We start from the raw sequence: 26,059 nt of genomic DNA on the forward strand, positions 1-26,059 counted from the left end.
GTCCCCTGCTGGAGCTGCTGCCCCCGCGACCCGATACCGGATAAGCGGTCGAAGATGGATGGATGGATGGATGGATAATCGAGTCGTGTAATGTTGAGTCCATTCTTTTATAAATAAATTGCTCAATCAATGTTTACTTGGCCGTGGCTGTGCAGGTTATTGAGCAGTTTAGCCATGCCTTTAACCCAGGCCGTGTGCTTTTTCAGAGCAATTGTAATTGGCTAGTTGTTAGTTGTAGTGTGGGCAATCACGTGAATTCTTCTGCTGGATTTGGGCCATCAAATGTGATGGAATGTAAGGGGTCGTGATCTTTCTAACTGTTCTTTGTCTGCATGTGTACTTGTGTGTGTGTGTGTGTGTGTGTGTGTGTGTGTGTGTGTGTGTTTGTGTGTGTGTGTGTGGTAGTAGGTTTTTTCACTCTCTGTTGGACACTGGTACTGTCAGTAATGGAATGTCTGAATCACCTGACTCGAGTTCATCCTCTAATTTCTGTCTTCTGACAATAAGCAAGCTGTTCTTCCTCTTGCAGTCGCATATTTAGGAAAATCTCATCCAGAGCTGCGTCTAACTGCAGAGTTAGGGCTTCTCTATGCCAGAAAGGAACTACAGTATGTCATAGGACTTGTTGTCCAACTAGACTTGACCTCTCCTAAACACACAAAATAGTTTGAGGTCTCTAAAATATTGCCAATATACTATTTTTGCCATGCATTTGTATTTTAATGTATTTTTATCATTATTGATGTATGATTAATGCATGAGGGTTAGTCATCACTTTATACGGATACCGGCATGCATGCTTTTCTCACCACTGAAGTGTGGTGGCTCAAAATCAAAAACTTCACTCACTTTAATTCCAAGATCAGAAAAAAAAACTTTTTTATTCCACATTAGCCTGGCGTGCTCTGTGTTTGGTTTAAAGCTCATACGTTTGGATGGTTCTAGGCTATTTGAGCTATCTGTGCCTTGTTTATGCCAATAAACTATAGAAAATACTGCTGCACCATCTATATACTATCACTCTGCATAGTATACTGTGCCCTTCTTTAGTTGGCCCGTATTGTGTTATACTGTGATATTTGGTTTGGATACCCATGTGGAGGTTTGATGTGCTCATTAATTGATAATTAAATATTAGATGTGCTGACATAATGCAGGTAGGGTTAAATGCTTGCAGCTATGAATGTTTCTTTTTAAGAGTCACAGTCAGTCCACTCGCTGAGCGGCCTTCGAGGCACGCCCGTTGGAGAAAAAAAAAGCTTCCTTGACAGCCATGGTATAGTTTGTACATTGCTGAAAAAGTGTTTGTACCTGCTACACTCGATGAAAGCATGAAGCCTGCCTTTATAGCGGCCTACTAGCTGCATCACGCTGCCTCCCTGATCTCCCTCCAAGAACTTAGGACAGCCTGGACATTTTTGGACAGTGTTTTCTCGAAGGAATTCATGGTGCTGCACTTAGTTATACACACAATTAGCCCTTGCACCGCTGAGGCCTTTACTTGGTGGGAAAGCAACACCCTGGCATTGTTGATGATTGCTCTGGGGACGCACATGCTCCTGAGATAATCTGCTGATGCTTGTCTGACGGGTTTAATTCACTTCTCTCTCTGTCCCGAGGTCTAGACGATGAAAGAGGACAGAAATTGAAAAGGCTCACCCAAAAAAAGGATGGGTCTAATTTTCTAATATATTTGTGTGTGTGTGTATTGAGCCAGACATAATGTGTAGGTCAGCAGGTCCTCGTCCATCTGACTTCCCTTCCCATTGCCTGCTTTGTGACCCGAACAAGTTTTTGCCAAATACTTTCTGTGTCCACAACGTGGACTGCTGGTCTGCATATTCACAGGCTATCAATCACTAATCAGTCAGGCCAGGGTTACAACAGTTTATTGGGGAATTTATGTTCATTACTATTTTCTATGTATTATGTTCACTGTTATTGAGTGACATAATCCAAGAACTCCAATACAATCCTGAAATAACAAGTGGGGAAAATGTGCATTACACTGAGCTTGGTGCTTCTGTTTGCTTTATGGTATAGTATGTTCATGTTGTGCGTATCAGTCCTCTGGTCTCTGAGCCAGCAAGAAGTGTAATTGCTATTGTCAAGGCCAGCTGTATCCAAAAAAATTAGAAGTTAGGCAGTTGCTCTTTAAAATATTCAACTGATGTGCTCCTTGGTCTTAAATTTGAGGGATTATGTGTATGTTAAAATGTCTCTACCACTGTGTGGTACTTGGGCATTTAAACTGATTCTGATTCTGGACGTTGTTTGACATTTTGGGAAAGACACTTGATTTACTTTTCTTGACGAGAGTTAGGTAAGAAGATTTAGTAACTCACTATCTGGAGGTCATATCTTGCCTACATTTGTCATTATCTGTGGTTGGCACAGTCATTACTGCAAAGATTGTGGATGTACACTCAATGTATGCTCAGTCAAGCACGGAGAATAGCACAACATGTGTTTTTGCGCTTTAGCTGAAGGGACATGTGCCATGTTGTTTACTCCCACTACTAAAACAGTGTGTACTGTCCAGGAGCTCCTGGAGTGTGGGATGCATTATGTCCTGAACATTAGCGAGAATGGGGGGAGAAAGGCGGCAACACTTTACTTGAAGGTATAAAAGTGTCATGAACACATGGCATTGTCATGAAACATAAACCCTAACCATATGTTGCCATGACAAAACCAAGTGACACTTCCTAAAAGAAGCGTTAAAGTTTTGAGGTTGAGATATTTATCATGTACGTCCTTGTGCTTGCTCCAAATTCAGGTCCCTTTATAGAACTGACAGCTTTGGATGCTCAGTAATTGTAGAGTATTATGCAAAAATAAATCAGTATTATGGCCTTAACTAACATGGACAATTTGTACATAATTACAGATGATTAAAGAACACTTGGCTATCTTCCAGCCCAGGGGAACCACTATTTGCTTAATAGCAGCACCATTTGTCCTTGATAAAAAAACAGCACTTTTCTCGTCTTACCACTGATCACTTTAATGTCCAGCTCAGACAAGTTCCTAATGAAAGCTTTTATTCTGCTATTACTGTGGCCGGGAATGATATGGGATCAATTAACAAGCCACAGACTATGTGTTTGAATTATAGGAGCAAACACACACTCTTAATACACTCGATCTTTCTGCTTCATTGTATTTTTGTACAGAGATTCTCTGGAAACAATGTTCCGCCTGAGTGCATGCAAACAGCTCCTCCTCCAGACCACTCGGTTTCTTCTGTTGTCTTTGTTTTCCCTTCCCCTCGCCTTTTCTGTGGTAATCAGTTTTCCTTCACTTTCTCCTTCTTGTCTACTCATGTTAGTCCTTCACATACATGTAAACGGATGTGCCGTTGTGTCAGAGCCGCTCATGTTTTGAAGACTGAGAGGATTCATGTGAAGTCACGAGAATAAAACATATTTTCCCACTTTCAGAAAAAGATGATGTCCTTCAACTGTGGCAATAATTTCCTAAAGGACAGTTTCTGTCGTGTCAGTTGTTAATATCCCTAATGTTGTGCTCTCAAATATTTGATTGTCTTTGCAGCAGCCCGTCTTCTCATAATTTCATTTCAATTTGACTGATTACAGCTGATTTTTCAACAAGATGCATGAGCTGTTGTGTTGTTTGTGTGATAGAAAATGGAAAACGATGCATACCAAGGGCTGAAAATCCATTATCTGTTCAGCTATCACAACAGCTCTGATTGCATTGGAAATGTATCAACTCCTATTGCCTACTCCTCAAGAAAATCAATCTTAAATCTGTCGTTCTTGATTTCCATGCTCTCGATCCCACCTCAGCTTCTCCCTGGTTAAGTGAATGCGTGTGTAACGTTATCGCTAACACAGTGATTCACCTCAGCTGAGCCTCTGCAGCAATCATTGGGTCTTTTTTAAGTCCTTGTGTTTCATGCATTCACATAGAAAGACACACTTACAGTGTCCCCTCTGGCTTTCCAGAAGGTCATTAACCCCAATCTGTCTCTGTAGTGCTCGAAGGGAATGATTAGCATCACCTGATTGGCTGGATGGTATTGCTGAGGTCTGTACTAATAAGGTAGTAAGTCCATCCCTCATGCAGATGTAACAGAACAGGAAATTAAAGCAACGAATGACTATACATGGTGCCGGGGCTTTATGATTGTTTGGTGTTCCTCTGCATTATAGTTTGGTGATGAAGAACTGATCTGGGACAAGAGGATTCATGCAGCCACATTCCCCTCCAGTAGAAACACAATGAAACTCTGCTCTTCCATGGAAGCTAGGGGGCTGGGTTGTGGGGGTGTGTAGCATCAAAAACCCTGACCTCTGACTCCCCTGAGGTAAAAGGCTGGGCTTTGGGTTCACAGAGGGTGTCAAGGAAGAAGGGAGACACCTTGCTTCACTGCATTTCAAAGCTGTCCCTGTAAGCATGGCTTCTACAGAAGCAGATAGAGATGGATAGATATAGAGATACTTTATTTATCCAGACGGAAATTAAGTTGTCCAATAGCTTATACACAACATATGTACATACACACAGACATATGACATCCACGCACACATATGTACATAGTACAAAAATACAAAGGTGTGACAATAGTGTGTCCTTACAGTAAAGTGAGAAGAAAGAGATTCATGAAGTTTATACAGAGCGAAAAGAATAAGCCAAATATGCTGCTTGCCAAAGCGAGAAAAGAAATCTCACAAAGCTCCTCAGACCCTCAGGTTCTTATGGCAAAATGTTGGGGGCAAAAAAGCAGTGCAGTGTAAGAAATTTAAAGGGTCCTTTAGCAATGAAGCCCCTTCTTTCCTCCCTTTTTCTCCTCTCATCCATAACCCATGGGCTGCTGTGCTGGGACTTAATGGCATCCCAGCTGTGAACACGGGCAGGCCCAGTCGAGCGCACTCTGCCGGAAAGAGCCCCGGTCTCCGGGACGTTCACCCAGAGGGTCCGAGTGTGACTACAGCTGCATGGTGGGAGATAGTGAGATGGACTGCTTCATTGATCTCTGGGGAGAGGGGCATTTCTTCATAGTGATGCCATTTCTCAAAGCATTCAGCCTTCATTCAGCCCTTCATGGCGGTTCAAATGTATTATACAAAGTGTTGTTATTATATCTTGCTAAATGTTAAATGTATCAAAGGAGGAAATGTGGGAGAAATAATTTGGCTGCTTCACAATAACATTTCTAAAATGAATCAATCTATTTTTGCTCTTTAAAGGGGCACTCTAACAATTTTGCACATGAAGTTCAGTTTACATATCAAGAGAAGTACTGAATTTTTCTTATAATATACGGGGGAGCTTTTAATAAGTCTGCGGAAATTACTGATCATGCTATCAGAGTTATCTCAGCTTGAGCTTGCATTGGGGGATTTGTAGGATCTGGTGCTTTTGGAAATTGAATCATACTTGTAACAAAAAGTCAGGGCGTCTCTGTCTCTGCTACATCTATTTTGACAATCATTTTTGGGTTAGTCGCACAACTTTATTGACATGACATACAAATTCACTGGAATGTCCCTTCAGGAAAAAGAGGGGAGTATTTCAATTGTTAGATGTTAAGTAAAAGTCTAAAATCATCTCTACAGATTTCCAACAACAAGAAGAGGCTCCTGCTGCTCACTAGGCTTTGGCTTTTAAGGTGGAACTTCTGTCTTTGTCCCTGTCTTCTTCTTTCTCTAACTGACCTGACACCCGTTTAACCCCTACCATGTTTATGGACTGTCACTCTACATTCAGGCTGCGCACACACACACACACACACACACACACACACACACACACACTCTCTGTACATCAGTGCACACTGCGTCTGGAGACCTCCTCCACATCACACAGCTGTCTGCCAACTGCTGTGGAGCAGCCATGCTTGAGGACGACACTTCATATCGCTAAGAGTGCATTTAGCACTCCTCCAAGCTTGTGGAATTCCACTGTCAGTCCTGCTTAGCAGATGGAGAAGCTTTCCGTCTCTATATGTTAATTATGGCCACTACTACGTTTATAAAAGTAGATTTCTAATGGGCGTTCAGCCCATTAGAAATCTACCCAATCTATATCCAATCTATATCCACTTAAGACTGTTGTGAGCCTGCATCCGTCTCGACGTTCAGCACATACTCCACCTCCTCTGTTTTATCATTCCATTCTTCTCCAATAAAGCACCTTATTAATCGTAAAGTGTCCATCAAGAGGTATTTAATAGGGTCAGAGTTTCTGGGTAAAACATGCCATTCTTTTACACATTGACAGTAAACATTTGGAAAAGAAAATCTGCAAGAAATTTCTGTTTAGAGTCCTTCTGAAGAAACAAAGTTGCAGGGCTTTTGTATTGGATATAGCACTAAAATGATTATTTACATGAATCAATAACTCGATGGACAGAAGCTTAATTGACAATTATAATTGATTAATTGTTCATTCACTGGCATGAAATCAAGGACTTTCACGGGTTTTTCATTAATTTTCAAATTCTATGAATATAATGAACAATCAACAGATAGATTAGTCAACAATTTAAAATAATAATTAGCGGTACACCTTATTGGATTACGTTGGATGTTCGTCATGAGCTGGAAGCTTTGCAGCTTTGTATTTGTGAGTAACAGATGGCTGGAATGTTCCTCTTGTGTTAACTTGTGCCATCCCTTAAATTAGTCATCCTTTCAGGCAGAGCGTATGCCAGAAGTTCTTGCCATGTGCTTGTACATCCAACAATGAGATCCGTGGGTTTGCTCACTGTTTTCAGGAGAAGAAAAAAATAGCATTATGCAACATTCCAGCCCCAGGGGAAAGCATCTACAACAGACTTGTAAAAGAGAGAAACTGGGTCGTGCACTGAGTGATGAAGAGTGCTGTGTAAAAGAAGCTGTGTCTTTGTCTTCCCTTAATGGACATGCAGGCACGTGCACACACACTTTTTCATTCAGGCATTGTTGGCCTCCACCACCGGTCTTTATCGCTTTCCTTTTCACTCTTTCTCATCCACAACCTGGTGTCACACTGTTTTCATTACCTACATTATTACCTCCATCACTCTATCACCCTCTCGTCCATTTCCTTTTTTCACCCTCATCTTCCACTTCATCCATATCCTCATCTCAGGGTTGGTATTTCCACTCAGCTGGATCTTCCTTCCTTCCCTTCCTCGTGTCATTGCCTCAAGCCTCGTGCTCGCCCCACCCCCCGTCTATAGGAACAATTGAGAGGAAACAACACAGAGAAGACAGTGGAGTGGGCCTCTTGAGTTAGACATGAGTAAGTAAGGAGAAGGGTGTTAACATATTGAGTCTGCTTGTATGGGAAACTACCCAGACCTAATTTAGGTAGCACTTAAGTGGTCAGAGCTGCCAATTAGAATTTGTACCAAAGAGTACACTCCGGTCGGTAAGAGATAAATGGTGTTTATAAACTTAATGGAAGGTTGAATACTCGGGAAATGATGGTTCCAGGATGGCGTTGTGCTGTGTGTGTGTGTGTCTGTCTTTGTGCAGGTACAGTACTCTGTGTGCCGCCTTCTACTGAATGGATGCTACATAATTCAGAAGCCATTATTTTTGGTGCCCTACTACTGAAAAGAAGGAGAGATAGAGAGAGTGATGGACAGTAAGAAAGCATAACTGCTTTAAAAGCTACCTTAGAATAAATGTTTCTCCTTCTAAAGCCCTGTGCAATTTTTTTATTATACAATGGGTATTGAGCAGGTTTAGAGGCTCAACCACCATGCAACTTAGTCAAAAGTTTATTCCTTTTAATGGTCCGTGTGAGCCCTAAGGAGCCCCAGCCCGCTTCCCGCTTCTCCCACATTCCCTTCTTTCTTTGCATTGCCTGGCTGCAGGGGAATTACAAGACAGAGGCATGGCAATTTAAGCAGGCCCGTCACATGCTGCCTATTTCAAATAGGCTGTGGAAATTCGCCTTTTCACTTGTCCTCCCTCCCTGTAGCAAGGGACCAACTAACCTGCACGTAACCATGACAATAGCAGCGGCTGGGTGGCCCAGTGTTTGCACGTTTAGCAGGAGTTTCCCCCTTTTCTCCTCTGTCAAACAATTTGAGGCTGTCTCCCACCCATCCCCCCCTCCCCCCTCCCCCTCCCCCTCCCATCTCCATCTCATTTGCCGTGTTCAACTCAATTACACCCAGTTTACCCCAACTCTCATCACTCCAAGCCCCACCCCGCCTTCAAGACGAGAAGAGGAGCGTCTCTTTGTCTCACCTTGCTGCACACTGCCATCCATCTGTCTGAGCGCAACCATTATCACATTTACAGTCGCCTCTCTTAAACTGTGGCGCTATATTTCCCACTAATCTCTGCACCTATTTTTATGGGGCACTGGAGAATATGAGAAGGTTTAAGGGGTCAGTGAGTGGAGGGTGCCTCATCCTTCCTTTGGCACTGCTTCTGTATTTCCCTTCTTTTTTTTGCCAGCAGATGAGTGGCCGTTTACATGAAAGGCATGACGCCATGAAATGGGACAAGATGAGACACAGCACCCCAACACAACAGATGGAGCTAAGGAGAGCAGCGAGGATAGATTGTTTTAAGAAGGAAGGTAGCATGCAATAAAAAACAAGATTCAAAGTGCAAATATGAATGAGCACGCATAATAATGCCATCTATATGTATTTGCAGTTGTATTTTTGCTCTTTTATTAGCAGAGTTGACAGCGGGACTGTGCCAGATTACCTAAACAGCTGTTTTGCAGCTTCTGGAGGATGATTCAATTTGTGTTTCATTCTGCCTCTTTTAAAGCAAATGTAATCCTGAAAATTCTTCCATTTTTGGATTTTAATCCCACTACTTGATATGCAGCACACACAAACATCACAGCTTGAGAACATATGGCTCAGCACCAAAAATATTTCAGACAAAAAAAAAAGGAGGAGGGGCCGAGCTTGAATAAACCCATCTCCTCACAGATGGATGCAGAATTCATTCGAGGCTGATAGGACAGTCTCGTTTCTATTTTTGTCACAACACTCCATCTCTTGCAGAAAGTGGGATAGGGGCTACAGGAGGAATGAGAGGGAGATAAGTAGATGCAGAGATGTATGAGGAGGTGTTTGTTCTGGAAATATAACAACCTGCCAATGCAGCTTGTCTGGTGAAGACATGTTCCTATGTCTTATTACCCCACTATTCACAGTTACTGTTGACATTAGTTTAATACGTAGTAGTTTAATACGTAATTAGTTTGTTTGGAGTCACAGAACTACCTGACATTGCAACCCTCATTTGGCAGAGGCCAGGACAATATTTGATAAACTTAATATTATTTTGAGATTCGGTGTAGTGGAACATGTTAAATGGAAGCCAAAATTCAAATTTATTCATACTATCAATTCATAACAAGAGTTATCTCGACACCCTTTACAGCTAGAGTAGGTCTAGACCACACTCTATAATTTACAAAGACCCAACAGTTTCTGTAGTTCGCTCCAGAGCAAGCAACAGTGTGACGGTGGCGAGGAAACAGACCCAGGCTCTTGGTAGGCGGTGTCCGACGGGCCGGTTGAGGTTGTTTACTTTTTGATACTTTTGCAAATTTTTTCTGGCCATACTTTTGCTGTACTTTCCTTTTTTGAGTTGTTTGAAGTAGTTTTTTTTCACATGAGGGCATTTCTACGTTTCATTCAAGAAAAGGATCTTCTTTCACCGTGGTGTTACTTGTTGCCGTATGTGTTTTGTATATAATATATCTCACTGTTGCCATTATTATTTGCCTAATGCAACTGCTGCACATATCCTCACATAACCTATTTCCTAACTACCACATACCCTGTTTCTTCTATTTATTACCTCTATACAGTACATACAGTATGTACATTATTCTGCACTTTTTGCTTTTCTGCTTAGATGCTGAACTGCAATTGTCTCAGTACTTGCTGAATCTAATCTTATTATAATGTAAAGCACATTACAAACACAAACGAAAGTTATATAAAACTTTAGTCACAAGTAGCTCTACATTCCACTTAAATTGTGTCATTTCTCTCTTTCTCTCGGCAGTCTCTCATATTCCTGGGCTGTGTGGCAGCTGCGGGGCTCGGCCTCAACCTGCTGTGTCTGGCCATCTACCTGAGCTGTTTGTGCTGCTGCCACAAAGACGAAGAGGAGGAGAGCAAGAAGCCCAACTCCTGCTGCGTCACCTGGTCTGCTGTGACCGCCGGCCTCATCACATGGTGAGAGAATCAATTCGCAGACAAGATCTTACGACTAACTGCTGATTACAGTGTGCACACACACTCTCTCTGTGGATGTCTTCTTTCCCATTTTCTTTATTGGTCATTCAGCATTCCTAACAGGGTAAAGCTCTAAGTGGCGTGATGTTTTCGGTTTCTGCACATTCTGCATTCCCACATGAGATCCATGACATGTAATAGTTCGTAGTGCGTGTCTGTTTATTTGTCCATACTGTAGGTCTGTTTGTCTGCCTGTCTTTGTTTAACCCATTTGTATTCTCGAGGTGTTCAGACCACTCTCTTTCCTGTCTACATGCCCTTTAGGCCACCTCTCTTTTGAAATACCTTAGTCTTCTATTTGCAGTTTTGCAGATACTTGTGACTTTGGTTCACAGAAGCATCGGTCGTCTTTATTTTTTTCCTTTTGATGGGATCAGTCTTTGATCTGTCTTGGTCGCTTTTTCCTCTGAAACGTTGAGGTTCTTGATGTGGATGAAATCTTTATGATAACCCTTACCCTTTTCACATTTCTCTTTGATTTGTGGATGAAAAACCAGGCATTAAATGCACAAAAGAGTGGACGTTTTTGATTGTACAAGCAGGGTTTTCTTAACATGTGTTTTTCAAAGCAGCTCAGCTTTATAGGAAGCTCTGATTTGAGGGGATATTGGCAAAATTATAATAAATAAATAAATAAATTTACCAGTTTGCGTTTAGACTGGCATTAAACAATTTGTTGGCAGTCTGTCGCTGAAGCACCGTCGTGGGAGAAGCCGTCCTGGGTGTATTATGAATATTCTGCTGACAGTGTGATTGTGCGGCCAACTAGCAGACACATCGCTTCACAATGATGCATGGAACCTCTGGAAAGGATGCACCAACTGAGAAAACATGATATAACAAATGCAATAATCTCTCTGTTGTCACTGTATGTAACATAGTGCAGGCAAACCGAGAAAACAAGAGAAGATAAGACAGCGCTACATCATGAGTTGTAGGAATATATTTCAAATATTTCAGGGATTACATACTGTATACTTTATTAGAAAAACAAATGTCTGGATAGGGATATTAAATGCGTCTTAAAACCAAGTACAGCTCAGAAATGATAATGTATTGTAAATAACACTTCCCTTCAGCTTAATGCTCGCCTGAACTAGCAAACTGTAAAGTCTATAAAGTGTAACCGATTTATTTTGCTTCTATGAAAAAAACTCCTGTTCACATCCCTGTCTGTATAATGCAGCACAAATAATGGAAAAAATAATGGTCATAGGTGGTGAGTAAAAATCAAACGTTCTTTAGTCCCATTAGCCCAGATCTAGTGTCACCATCACAAGGCAGAAAAAGAAGAAAGAAAAAGAATATTAAGCTAAACTATCATAACTTCTGTATGAGGAAATAAACCACGTAAATGTTTCAAATGAGACTATTTTTGAGGGAAACTATGTCCTTATTTTAAGATGATATCTGACTCAGTATTTCCCCTCGGATCTAATAGTGGAGGAGCGGTGCAGTAAGAACTGATTTGTTTTGGCTGGAGGCTGCTGCATCTCATCGAGTGCAACTTCCCTGATGTGAAATGATATTATGTTTAGCTACGATAAAGATGAATGGTATCGGTGTTATAGCCTTTAGCTGGTGCGCACACAACCTGCAGCAGTTCATGACTTTTTTTAACTTGGATCCGACTTTTCAGTGTGTTAACAATCTGCCGCTGTGTCAAACTCTTCAAATCCACACTGCTGACAAACATGAACACCAACTAACTATGGGGGAAAAGATTCACTTACAGTCTGTGATAAAGTTACCAAAAACACATGGACTGATGCAGCACAGTCAGCACTTACCTCATCAGATAGAAGAACCTAGGGTATTAAGCCAGTCAGTGAGATGGACTTTTCTTCCCAAAGTAGCTAATTGAATTTGTTGCCAGAGCAGTGGGTACTTTTCCAAACCTTGTGACAGTAATGTTTAGCAACCAGTTAGTAATATTAAATTAAGCCTCGAGCCTTATCGTACATTATCCATTAATTGTTTAATGGATATCCTGAAAGCTCAGCACTGCGGGTTGAAAGCTTGTGTTGTGCACCACCTGTGGGTGAATCACACCAATGATTTGTATCCCCTTTCTACTTTGGCATATCTTTGCGCCACTGCCCACATCTGTTGAATGCAAAGTGTAATAGCAAAAAGGAAGAAAATAAATGCATCAAATTAACCCCATCAATTCTAAGCTGAACACTGGTTACTAAAAGCACAATGACGAACTTTCTGCACGTCAAATTACCTTTGAATCATGACAAGGAACAGCGCCATAGCACTAATCATACAACACATACAGTAGCTTGATGTCGCACACATTTATTCAGTGGTTGCAAAGGGCTTCTGTTTTCCCACCCAGTCAACCAGTCTTCATTACGTCTTATTTAATTATTCACGTGCAGTTTCTTAAAATGCAGAGTGACTCAGAAGTGGCAGTCCTCTTTACATTAAAGATGTATGTTGCAAACTCAAAATTTAGAAGAGTGAATATAACTAGTAGAAGAAGCCAAGGACTATGGGCACTGTTGTGTATAAAGACATACAGTATATCCGAGTATTGTTCAGTTAACCTGTTCTCACTCCCAACTCGTCAAATAAAGCGGCTTTGGCATTGGCTCTCAACGTAACATATGACGCAAAAAGCACCCTTCAGCTTCTGGATGCACAGGGCAGAGCAACAGCTAACACCGAAGGACGCGCTTTTAGCGTGACAAAAAAAGTTCTGAAGGAGACTTCAGCTCATCAAAATCGTCAAGTTAAAATATGTTTTTCTCTAAAGAAAATCATATTCATATATCAAGCTTCAAGTAGGAACCTCTGTCATGTTAGATACGGTAAAAAAATACCTTCAGTATTATAAAAAATGTCATGTGCGCCTTTCTAGTTTCATCTATTTTGGCTTAATAGTAATCCCATTAGAAGGCCATGCTTTGGTCTGGAGTAGATTTGAAGAGCTTGCATGGCCCGACTTGATAACCTGTAAGAGTTTGTGAGATGAAGTAAGAGGAAACATCCGGTGGGAAATCAACTCTCCTTCATGTCATTCCCAGCTTTGATTATGGCAATCTACGGGAAATATGGAGTGATTGTCCTGTGGGTTTTGAATTTGCCTTGGGAACAAGAAGACTTCCTTTTAATCTCATCAGTCCAGCTGCTCTTTTCACCTTTACTTTACTCCTCACTTAGTTTGCCTGTGTCTGCCCTCCCCTCTTTCTTTAGTCTCTGCTTAAAGTCTTGCCGCCCTCCACTTTAATCATGTTTGACTGTGGCTGGAGCCGATATGCTGTAATGTCCATCTTAATTAACACTGGTAAAACTAGACCAGATATCACTCTGTGGTTCATCCCTGCCCATGGTGTAGCACATTAACTGTGTAATTATACTGCACTGTAACTGATCACAGTTTACAGTTTGGATATTACTAGAATAGTTACTTCCGCCAAGGAGGTTATGTTTTCGGCTCTGTTTGTCTGTTTGTCTGTCAGCAGGATTACAGAAAAACCTTTAGCTGATTTTCATGAAAGCTTTTTTTAAAAGGTGTAGCATGAGCCCAGGTAGATCCTATTCAGTTTTTTGAGCGGATCCGAATTACAGGGCAGATACACTTTGGACTTTTGTCAACATTGCAAGAAACAGCATTTGTGTTGCATTCATTTGGTGTTGGAATAATCGAAATAACCAGAAGAATTAGTTTCCTGTCATATTTCATGGCTCACCTGATCCGTTTACTTTGTTCTTCGTTGTCTTGCAAATACCGGAAACAGCTATTTAAGTGTTGCTTAAACACTCTGAGCCGTAAAACACTACACATCTTCTTAGCAGCGCATTATATTTGTACTCGGTAGTCGGATATTTGGGCAACCACCGAGTGCCCCAAGCTAAAAATCCAACATGGCTGCTCAGTGGCTCAACAATTAGGAAAGCTGTAGTAACGTACACTTCTGTGTTATTTGTGTCTCACTAAATCAGTCATACACGCAGTGCTAACATATCTGTGGAAGTATTGTTACGCTGTTTGTATGCACAAAAAACAGCGTAATGCGTTGTTATAAACTGGCCTTGCTAACAATGGCTAACCCGGCCAGAGCTAATGATTGCAAATGGAACACATTCAACTGGGGCATGACGTTATTCCCAGCTTTGGCGTCCGAGTTCTGAGTTTCTCTGGAACGCACAGGAGTACCATTTTAGATTGTTTTCTGGCTTCATATTGAAATCCAATTTTTCTTTATTGTTATGACAATAATTAAATAGGGTTAGGGTTTCCAAAACAAGGTTTATTCGTATTACTGTAAACTGTGCAAGGGATGTTTTACAAATAACTATCAGTTCTTGTCTTTTTGACAGTCTGATGCAAATCATCATATATATTAAAATTGTGAAAATGATTAATTAAAGAGGTGTGAAATGGAGGAGTTTGGGAGTTTAATGTACATAGGCAGCAGTATCTTCACTGCTTATGCAAATGGCTCATCACAAGTTATTCTCCTTTCCAGGACACTTGAAATATTTATTTGTATTTGTTTACTGTGCTAGGAATTGGTCGCCAATCGGAAATTAGAATGGAGGACACAATGAAAGGGAGAGAGGAAGAAAGGAAGAAAGCTGTCTGTTTACATGATATCCTCTATTGGATCTCATACAGAATTGCTTTGGCACATAAGAAGCTTTTGTATAGCATGCCTGCAATATCAGCAATTAAAGCATTGAAGCAGTCCTGTTCTAAAGCCCTCATTCACATTTTTGGGGTCATGTATTTTTAGTAACTCATAATTTATAACTCTTCATCTCAGGACCTAAATTGGCTATTTTGGAAGTTGTCTAGCTTATATGTGCATGAAATATTAAGGAAGGAGCTATTTGTGATATTATTTTCTAGGCCTACTTCATATTAGTTTTTTTGGGTGGCCCTTGCTGAGACTTGAGGAAGTAAAATATTAAATGTCTATATTTGTCATTTCAGGAGACTCATTGCTGTGGTTATGGGGCAAAGTCTCAAATATTCAAATATGTCTGAGTCTTTTAATAGTGGCCGTGGGCATTTTTCTGCTGCAGGCTGAACCAGGCTTATGGTTCCCTTTCTGAATTCCCCTCAATGTCTTTTATCCACTTTGTCATTTATCAACATGACAGTTTGGACTTTTGCTCAGTACATGTCTACTCTGATCTATGTTATTCTTTCTCTTTGAATTACACTGAAGATATTTAAAGGAGCAGCACTAATGGAACTGAAAGGGGTAGAAAACAAGAGATATTCTCTCTCATTGCACAATCTTTCTGTCCCCAGTTTTCTTATAGTAATTAGATTCTACCATTTAAACACTTGCACAGTTCAAATGAGTCCATGTTTCTTCCTGCTACTTTTACCCAATACATTTACTGCAAATAAAGTGTACTAGTGTATGTGTCATTAGCAGTAGATTGGTATTTAATGTGGGTGCATTAAGCAAGGCAAATCTTCTCCTCTATGTTATCTCTGTTTTGCTCTGTTTGTTATACTTATGCGTCATATTATTTGTTATAAACTGTCTGTCTCCCTGCCTCCATATATTCAGTGTGTACGTTCTGTTTGTAGCACTGTCAGTATGTCTTGAGGTCTGTCTGCATCTGTCTCTTGCTGTCTCTCTCCAAACTGATGCTTTTTTCATGTCTATTCTGTCTTAAGTGTATGCCCTCCTCCCTTTCTCCAATCTCCTCCCTGGGGGTTCTATTAAAATCTGCAGAGGGGGTGGTTTTACCTGCAGGGGGTCAGTTAATGAGGCTGAGTCCTTGTTGTACTGATTAATAAAACTGCCCCGTTGTTCTGCTCCACCTGCGCTCAGCATCTACCGCCACACTGCTGCGCAGCTACAACAGCTCTGCCAGACTTCAGTGATTCCAGACGAACGTTGCAGGAAGCATTGTTAACAGTGGATTTACAGTCCCTCTGTTCTGCTTAACACTTATCTGGAGCATCGAGGAGGAGTCAGGGGAAGCAACCAGGTTAAGGGGACTGCTCTCAAGTCTCAATTAGGCTGACTCCTGGTTATTATCCCTTTGGCACTGACCTGAGCTGCCTCTGGCCTTCATCTGGGGCACAATGTATGAGTATGATGGGACAGTGGTGTTTAAAAGCAACCAGAGGACACTGCTGCAGTTACTTTGGGATACATGGAAAGATTGTTGTGGAGAAATCACTGTGGACTCTGCTTTAAAGTAAACAATTAGCACGATAAAAAAACTCACTTTTTCAGTGCATGTCCATCCATTTGGGTGTCTGCGGTGCCTACCAATGCACAAACTGTGAAATAAGACAGACAGTTTATTCTGGGCAGACTAGGAACATGCAGGTGTGCCATATTTTTCTCGCAAGCAAATCAGAGCAGATTGGCTTTTTTCGGGAGGGGGGCTTAAAGAGGCGGGCGTTAAAAAGGAGCATTTCAGACAGAGGCTGAATACAGGTACTGTATATATTCAGACAGATAGTATAGGAAAAATAAGGTGTTTTTTAAACAATAAAACATGTAAATATGTTCTAGTAGAAACCGAAAATACAAGTTTGAACCTGAAAATGAGCATGATATGTCTCCATGTCATATCATTAATTAGTTTATTGGATGAATGGTTGAAATAGATAGCTAAAAGTAGCACATAAACAGCTGAGTAATAAATACGTGGTTAAAATAAATTGTGGGATAGCTATAAATGGAGGCTGCGATTAAAAGATCAGATCATTTTGTGTCCAGTTTATGTTTCATGGTTTATTAGAAAAGTGAATAGGCAACCATGCTTATAAAACCTTGTAGAGTTAATGAGGTATTAAAATATTGATCTATATAAATCAACCAGGCACACACTGCATCTTCTCAACTGAGTGAATTGGATCCCAGTTAAGCAGTACATTCCTCCCTGTCTATTATTTACTGGCATTGATGTAGTGAACTCTGAGTCAAAACTGAAGTATCAATGTAAGAGACAAGAAACACCTTTATATATAATGCAGTACAGTTCAACAGCTCCACAAAACTACTGCTTCTAAAATGACCACTTCCATACAGTACAAGCTGTCAATTGAAGGATAAACCTGCATAAATGTGGGCAAACAATCAATACAGATACACATTGTTAATGTTGTACTACGCAGCCACTGGATTTTAAACCAATTAAACACATCAGAGTTTTTAGAGCAACATGTTAGACAGCGCTCTCCACAACCTTCACCAAAACACCAAATGGGGCATCACGGTGTTCAAACCATTGAATGTGCTCCGGAGGCACGGGTTGGCCAAACACCTCGGACTAAGACACTTTACACTGGTCTGCCAAGTTTCATGAAAGTAGGATTCACTTCAGGGCTGTTGAATTGGATTGCAATGGAGGTAGCTATGGTGTACTTGATGATTCTGTGTATTGTGAGACCTCTTCCCCCCCTCCCCCAGGAAATATGTCAACCGAGGTGCTAAGCCTTCATCCCCTGTGTATTACAGCTCCAGACTGTCTCTCATCTTATGATCAATTAAGTGTGCTGTGTGACTGTGAAATGGTCAAACCAAGAACCTTACACATTCCAGTCACTTTTGCAGCCTTTGCTGAACTAAACATTAAGCTTTAGGGAAAACAATGCTCTAAAGTTCCTTAAAGCTTAATGTTTACTTCCATTAATGGGTAATATTTTCCCCACGGATGGTCATTATTTCAGGTGACGCGGGTCGCCTCAGCTTAAAAACACAACGGGAAAAACTTGGCATTTTACTGCGCCAGGATTGTAGTTTGGTAAATCGTCCATAGTCTATATCCTTGACGTTTAATGCATTTCATGTATTTATGCCAATGTCCGTTTCCTTCCACTTTCTTTGTGTTGGAATGTTAAACTCCGGTGGATTTCTGAGAACTACGGTTAAATGCTCCTCCGATCTCAGCAGGGTAAATTGAGACAGCTAGCCGGACTATCTGTCCAATATGATTTTTCTCACGCACGACTATTTTACAGCGGCTTCGTGCAGAGCTTAGCGCCGCCCACGACGATTGTGATTGGTTTATAGAATGCCAATAAACTAGAGCACTTTTTACTCCCATCCCGGAATGCTGTGTAGACTAGCCAGACCCTCCTCTGCTCCGTAGCGTGTGGATGGTCTGGCAAAGCAAGACTAATTCAACCCTGACGTAATATGGACATATCTGCCGAGATATTCTTGTAGCTGCTTTCACATCCCATCATATAACAGAAAAATGCTACAGGACAAAAGAAACTTAGACAGACTGCTTAGGAGTGTGCATTTATGTTCATGGTTATTTTGTTTGTGCTGATGCTCCAGCTGAACAAATTATAATCCTTGGATGACTGAATATGCAAAAGCAGTTTCAAATTATGCACAAACGTTCCAAAACCCCCTGCATTGTATCAGTTCTGGTTCAAAGAGATGTTGTTTACATAAATGAACACAGAAATCTCAACAGTTTCTCACAGCTCCAGTGCTTTATAGATACAGAATATTTATTTTTTGCTTCAGTATTGAACAATTCAGTTCTGAGGATTGCATAAATATGTCACAAAAATGTTTTTTCTGCATGCAGGTTTCAGTTTCTGTCACTTTTCTTTGTGTATTTCTTAAAACAATGTACAAAAATTAAAAGAGGGAGAGGAGATTGTGGTGCAGCAAAGAGCTGTTTTATGGTCAAAGCAAAAACTCTGAATGAATCTAATTGTATCCTTCTCATGACCTTAGTTGTGTGTGAGGCCTCAAAGGTGCTTCAATAAGAAACACAACGTTTCAATCCACTGTCATTACTTCTGTACGGATGACTGCGCTCACCTTGACAATTAACTGTTGAATAGACAAAATAACATTTCCTTCTCAATTCAGAGACTGTGCCTCATTACCTTTTGCATTTTTCCCCTGTTTATCTAAAAGTCAGGGTTGATGGAGAAATTGATGATACTGCTTTATGATAATACCCAAATGGGATAAAGATCCCATGAAGTATTCACATGTTGTGTAGGTGGTGTTTTTCTGTTATTCCACATTGCCTGTAGGAAGTATATCTCTATATTGCAGGATGGCACAGTGTTTTATAACAGACAGAAAATTGTTATTGTCTCGGTTGCATTCATTTCCTAAGTAAACAAAATGAATTATTAGAATTAATTAACCCAATTTTAAAGGCTCTAATAACTGACAAACCTCAGTGACTGAAAAAGACATCACCCCTGACATACAGGACTTACAAGCCATGTAGCGCTGATGTTCCCTTCTCCTCTCATTCAGTTCATCAAAGGCTTACCTATCCCTCTATTCCTCCTCTCTCTACAGCATTGCAGTGGGTGTGGGTTTCTATGGCAACAGTGAGACCAATGACGGTGTGTACCAGTTGACCTACTCCCTGTACAACGTCAATCACACGCTGGGTGGCGTGGACAGTCTGGTAGGTAAAACATTTGGTGTCATTTGATGAATGTCTCCCACATAAACACATAACGTCCCTTGGTGAACTCAGTGGCATCATGTTTTTAGTTAAAAAGGTTACAAAAAAACTTAAAACTTTTAGATTGTGCTATTTTGTAAGACGTGCAGTTTATAGATGAGCGCCCCATCTAGTTAGAAACAAACAGCTCTGAGTGAAGGCTTTAGCAATGCTCTGTGATGTACTCAGACACACAAACACACACACACACACACACACACAGGAGGAAAGCCCAGAGGACTCAATTTAGTATGTCTTTAAATGTTTTTATAGTCTTTTTATGGCTCTTTACCGCTACACACAAATTGACATCTTCTCCGCACAAAAACTCTTTGCTCCCAGACAGACAGCTCACACACTCTCCCCCTCCCTTCTCCGCCTTCCCCCAGCCGCTGTGGCCTCAGCAGGAACAAAGCATCGCCCTGTGACTTTCTTTTTCTCACTTTAGCTCAGTATGTTTGCATGATCCTTTTCTATTTTTATCTGCCTCACTTCCCATCAAACACCAAAGTGTAGCTCACTGTCTCACACATTTCCCACTTATGACAAGGCATTTTTCTCCTTTCAGTCAAGAGTCACACTCAGAAAAGTCAAAACAGTTGGATATGTTCTCCCCAATGTTTGAGAAAATGTAAAAAGTAATAATAAAGTTAAATACCTGTCAACACTATTAGCATAAGTACATGGGCAATTTGGCTTGGCAATTGACAGTATTGTGTTCTGCTAGCTGTACACGTGAGACTTTGGCATGACTCAGAACTGACTCAAAAAATGATAATTTAAGAATCAATATGGACCTCAAAAAGATTTGCTTTGACGTGAGAAATGAGACTTCTCTTGACTGAACGAGACCTGTGCAGTTTTTCCTAAGTCCTGGCTTGGAACTTGTACAGTTTGCCTTAGATACTCATTTTAAGAGTAGTACAAAAGGCTTGTGGAGATTAATTAAAGTAGGGATTGACTTTAGATTTGTACATACTGACTTGAGACTTTACTTAAGATTAACTTGAAACTGTTTAAACCATATAACTGCCTTTTTTTGATGTAGTGGTGGTACACATCAGCTGTGCGTGACCATCAGTGGTCCTGTGATGGTGTGGAAGCGCGGGCAGACACCCTGGGTGACTTGCTGTCGAAGAGTAGGGATTAAGTCTTCATCTGCGGTAATGGAGATTAATGTGATGGTATGTGAGCCACTTAGTGTGGTGACTCAACATGGTCTTAGTCATAAATACTTTGCTGTGAGGGTAAAGAGCCCACAGCATTATGTTAGGACTCCTTACGCAGTTGATGAGGAAACACATTCTCAGATTTTAATGGAGAGTAGTTCTTAGCTGGCTCTGATGGATGCACTTCATCCATAATTCAAAATGGAAACATCTAAGAACTCTGTGATTAGTGATGTTGGAAGATCAGTAGAGCTGCTGTAGATTGCCAGTTGGGATTAGTTCTCATGTGACGTGCATTACCGGCCAACATAACACATAAACAGGTTGGCCTTAGAGATTTATTCCTTTTAATTGATCCAACCACATGTTAAGCTTGTAATACCTTAACACAGACGGATAGATACATCTCTTTGTCGTGTCCACATTCTATGAATTGCTCCTGTTAGTCTTGTAAAACACTTTGCTACGTTCATTTCTCAAAGTCATATTAGCAAGAGGAGAGAAATCATTAACATATAGCTCATCAGAAAACTTGTCAGTGTATCCCCCCGGGATGTGTGAACTTGTGCAAACCCATAATTGGACATGGTGGCCTTTATTTTAGAAGCTTGTGCACGTGAGTGTGCTCGCCTGTTTGTGTGTGGATGAGTGAGTTCATTGCACGCAGCTATAGACTGTTAAGAAGTCTAGTATTGAGTAGGACAAAGAGCCCAGTGTGCCGCACACAGTTCCCAGTCACCCCCCACCTAATCAACCATGAGCCCAGGAGACAAAAGTGTTTGATGGGGAAGAACAAGGACCAATGCTAGCCTGTCTGATTGGCAGAGTCCGGATAGAAATCTGTATTGAAATCATTGACAATGAAGGCCTCACTGCCTTTTGGCCAACACAAATGCCTTTTAGCACCGGCTTCAGGAGAGTTAAGAAGTGATTTTGCTTCTAAAGACTCAGTATATAAGAGAGGAAAGGAAGGACTCATTATTACTAGATGCTTTTTCCCAGCTCCTGTTGAGACCTTGATTAGTTACAGTCTGGAATATATGCATATGATGTGTTTATGAACACATGCCTACTCACACAGGAATGCACACCATCGATCTTACTGAGAATATCATTTAGCCAAAACATTTGCATACTGAGAGAGGTACAATTTGGAGACATTACATTTGAACAGAGATGCAAAAAAAACATCAACAAGGCTGGAAGGTGACCAATCAGGGATGCTTTATCGCTGCTGTAATGGGACTGATGTGACATTTGAAGGGTTTACCAGCCACACTAATAATAACTCCATTGTTTGGAGATGGGTGTTGTGAGAGGGTTTGGCAGCCGACAGTCACCCAACGGACAGGGTCAACGTCTGGGTTAGTCACTTAGCATTTGGCCAGAGCTCAAACACAGTTTGGAAGTTGGCTGACTACATGATTGCAGTTAGACAGCATTCTTCTAATACATAATAACATCAAAATAATAAGTTATTTATAAGGTGAAGGAACGATTATGAATGGAAATGGAATGGAACTTAATGATTTTTTTCTTTTGGGGAAGAGGTTTAAAGACAATGAACTTTGTGACAAATGTTCCTAGGACTTCTAACAACCGGCTTCTCTTTCGTGTGGGAGAAAACCTCAAAAAAACAAGAAAGACCATGCATGTTTGTGAACATGGGCGCTCCTTAAAGGTGATCAAGTATCTTAGGTTCTTGGTGTATTATTCATAATGGCTGAGAAAAGAAAAAAGTGTTTTGTATTCTAGAAGAAGAGACACAACCTTTTCCTGAGTTCTTTATGAAACAGAAAGTACTCATTAAACAGCTACCATCTCTGGGTGCAAATGTAAAGACCTCTTTGACATCTGGATGTGTGTTTTAATATATGTGCTGGCAGGTGTAATCCAATTGAGATATGAGTGATGATATACCTTTGCTGACCTTCTCACTCCCAAAGAAAGCTGAAAGGAAAGTACTGACGCTGGGCCAGAGGTCATCCTTGTAGCCAACCAACTTTCACATCTGTGTGAATTCTAGCTCTCTTAAGAACTAAGGTAGAGTCATTCTTTGAGTTGTGGGAACCACTCTCATCTGTATCAGAGTATTCACAGCAAACCATTTTTAGAGTGATGAGCCCACTTCCTTCCTTGGGTTAAGAAACTTTGCTGTGTGGGCTATTGGTTTTCTAAAGGTCTGGATTGAATGCCCGCCCAGTGGTTCATCAACAAACCCATACAGGGCAACTTCTTAAAAGCACTGTGGTCATCAAGTATCTGAGAAGGAGAAAAGGAGGTAGGATAGAATATATTATTAAGGGGATGCTTTGCTGAGTGTCGTAACCCATCGGTGAAGATGGTCTCTATCTTTGCGGTGACCGAGCTGATGAGGCATTTCAGACCCATGTTCCAATTCACGCTCTAACTCCCACATTCAATTTTAATTGAAGAAATGTCTCTCCACTTACAAGCAGAGATGAGATGAGTTAGAGCAGGAAAAGGATTTAATCCTATGTTTTAACCTTTTTTTTACATGAACAAATACGTTCATTGGTCCTCATTTATCAAGCGATTACGGGACGAGTAAAGAATATAGTGGAGGTGATTCTGGCGCAATCTTAACCTGGTACCGAGTGTGATACAGCTTTTAGAAACACATGAAAATCTTATCTTTTAAACTCAGAAATGTACACTCTGGGAGGTTTGTGTCTTAAATTAAAAATATTCTCTTCCAGTCTTTCTGTTTCATGCTTCCAGAGTCATCACTGAAACATTGCTTCCTCTGAGGCCGTGTACAGGTTCCAACTTATCTTAAATATAGAGCTTCAATGCTAGTGAAGGAAGTGGGATTTTTATTCTGTGGAGCCTGACAGGCAGTATTGTAATGTTGCGGGTAAGACACTCACCTAAGCTATGTTTCCATTCACACGTTTTAATCAAAATTATGTGATATTAAATGAAAAATGCCATCGGTAAAATTCAATTGAATTTCGTGAATATCGACTCAAAGAAAAGACGTTGTAAGACAGATGTAAGTGGACAAAGCAAACAAGCAAAATATAAAAGCTATTTTAGATAATAATCTAATAAATGCCATAATTTATCAGTAACTCGCAAAGGAAATGGCCAACAAAGCTTACGACAAGCCATGGTATGTCCTCCGGAGTAAATGGAAGGCACTCAAACAGCAAGACATGTTTCAAAAAACAGAGTTGTCTCACAGCGGCACACAAGCACTACTACAACTTTGCAAGCAATATTGATCATTTATTGGTAGATGACGCAATCCATTTTGTCTAGAAAAACTTTGAATGTTGTGCGATTCAGTGCGAAAATAAATGGAAACACCTTAAAATGTCTCAGATCGATTCAATATACCAATGTAACCGCAAAACAGCATGTGATGTCATTACGCACAGGTTTCTATTTGCTTTAAAGCCGTTGGATGAAAACACACTTTCACCAGTTTTATTCGCATTATTATTATTTTTTTACCAAACTTCAGATAATTCGATTGACAAGTCGATGGAAGCTTAGCTATTGATAATTCAACAGAGTCTATTTCTAAAACTGATCTTCCTGTATTACATTTTAGACAAAAATAGGTGGTCTGATAGGAATTATTATGAAGTAAAAGTAGTAGTTTAAGCCTTTGTGAAAGATGGAATCAAATAGCAGGTTTTTCTATGTAATTAGAGATCACATTGTATCATTTGACCTTAGAGCCAATGAGGCAAGGAGAAGGATGTTAGGGTCTTGTCCACACGTTTATGGGTATTTTTTTATATGTAGCTTTTCTATGCACTTTGGCATTAGGTCGAAGCGCCAATTACGTTTTAAGTTACTGAAAATACAAAAACGTCTTCCAGGGTTAAGATGATCAGACTCTTGGTTTTCAGTGATTTTGTTGTCTACACGTCTTCTGATTGACAAACATTGTTCCCCTTGCATGATTGCCAAACATGGCTTTAAGGTTATGGGTATTTCGCAAGCCTGTTGGTTTGGCATGCTGTTGACAGCCCTTCAATTGTGTTTTGGCATTTTTATTTTGTCTAAATGACTAAATGAGCATACCACTCCCCCACACATCCTAGGTTCAAAAATAAATACACTCTCATGTAAATGAGAACCTTTACATTATACCCATTGATCAATGATATCTTCCCTTTACTCATGCTCAAATCAACTTTTGATATTTGACAGCACTTGGTTATTTTTTTCAGGTAAAGGCCACTTTTCATCCGTATTTACTCAATGTCAAAGTTTCATAATTCACTGTGACCTCCTATGTTTTTTTGTTTGTTGTTTACCCTTCAGTGAGCAGAAATTAATCTCCCACAGTAAAATAGCTTTGCTCCAAACACACTCTGGTGCAAATGGTTTGTTTTAAAAGACGTGAGGTAGAGAATGCTTCAACATGCCCCCAAACATCAGACTGAGATAATGACTAAGAAGTATGGGACTGGGAATCATATCTTCTTGATCGGTGCGGATCACTTACACGCTGAGGATCAGACCAAGACAAAGTAGAGATTAGCTGGATTGGCTGTCTCCCCAGGGTTTTAGATACGATTCTCACACATGAGGCAAGGATCACACATGCCTTCAATTGTCATCTGATTTCATCTGCTCAGTTTGAGGAGGAAGTGGTATCAATAAATGATCAGATAACAAACTACAGTGCACCTCATGCCTGGGAGTTTTATCTCAGTGGCTGCATCAGTATGAATCTTTTTTTCTCATCTAAATAATGAAGCCGCTAAGTGTAGGATCTTTCTGTTATTATGACTTTGAAATAATTCTGATTTGTTTGTTGAAAGGTGAGCCTGTCTCAGTGATCATTGGAAAAGTGGAATGGCCCTATTTTGACGATCTATGTGCACGGCGTGAAGTGCCTGACACAGGTGTGTTTAGGGTGTGTATGAATCCACTTTGGCTAGATTAATGGCGGAAAAAGGGTCCATGCTGCAGGTTGAACCGCATGGTTTAAAAGGGTTTTACTTAGTGTCTTAATTAACCTTAGGTGATTTTTTTGTGTTTTGGTCGTAACGTGCAGTAAACCAATCAGAGTGTCATCTCCCATTCATTTTAAAAGCCAGGCGCGTTTGTACCTTGGCTTATTGCTATTATGATGGAGGATTTGCTAAGCAGGAAAGGAAGATGTTCAGGAGAAGAAACTGATCTGTACGTGCGTGAAGTGAAAGCGTTCAAGCAGATCATATAGGGCACAAGCACTGTG

At 40.6% G+C, this 26,059-nt stretch overlaps 1 protein-coding gene across 2 annotated transcripts in view; it reads left to right on the top strand.

The window, feature by feature from the left end:
- The window catches only part of ttyh2 (tweety family member 2), a 64,601-nt gene that overhangs the window by 8,579 nt on the left and 29,963 nt on the right, over window positions 1–26,059 (top strand). For both annotated transcript variants that reach the window (XM_034859538.1, XM_034859539.1), the window contains 2 exons: window positions 10,008–10,180; window positions 19,516–19,627. In XM_034859538.1, coding sequence (XP_034715429.1) covers window positions 10,008–10,180; window positions 19,516–19,627 — 285 coding nt within the window. The remainder of the gene's footprint in view (window positions 1–10,007; window positions 10,181–19,515; window positions 19,628–26,059) is intronic.

The sequence above is a fragment of the Etheostoma cragini genome, chromosome 21, assembly GCF_013103735.1.
Source record: "Etheostoma cragini isolate CJK2018 chromosome 21, CSU_Ecrag_1.0, whole genome shotgun sequence".
NCBI lineage: Eukaryota > Metazoa > Chordata > Actinopteri > Perciformes > Percidae > Etheostoma > Etheostoma cragini.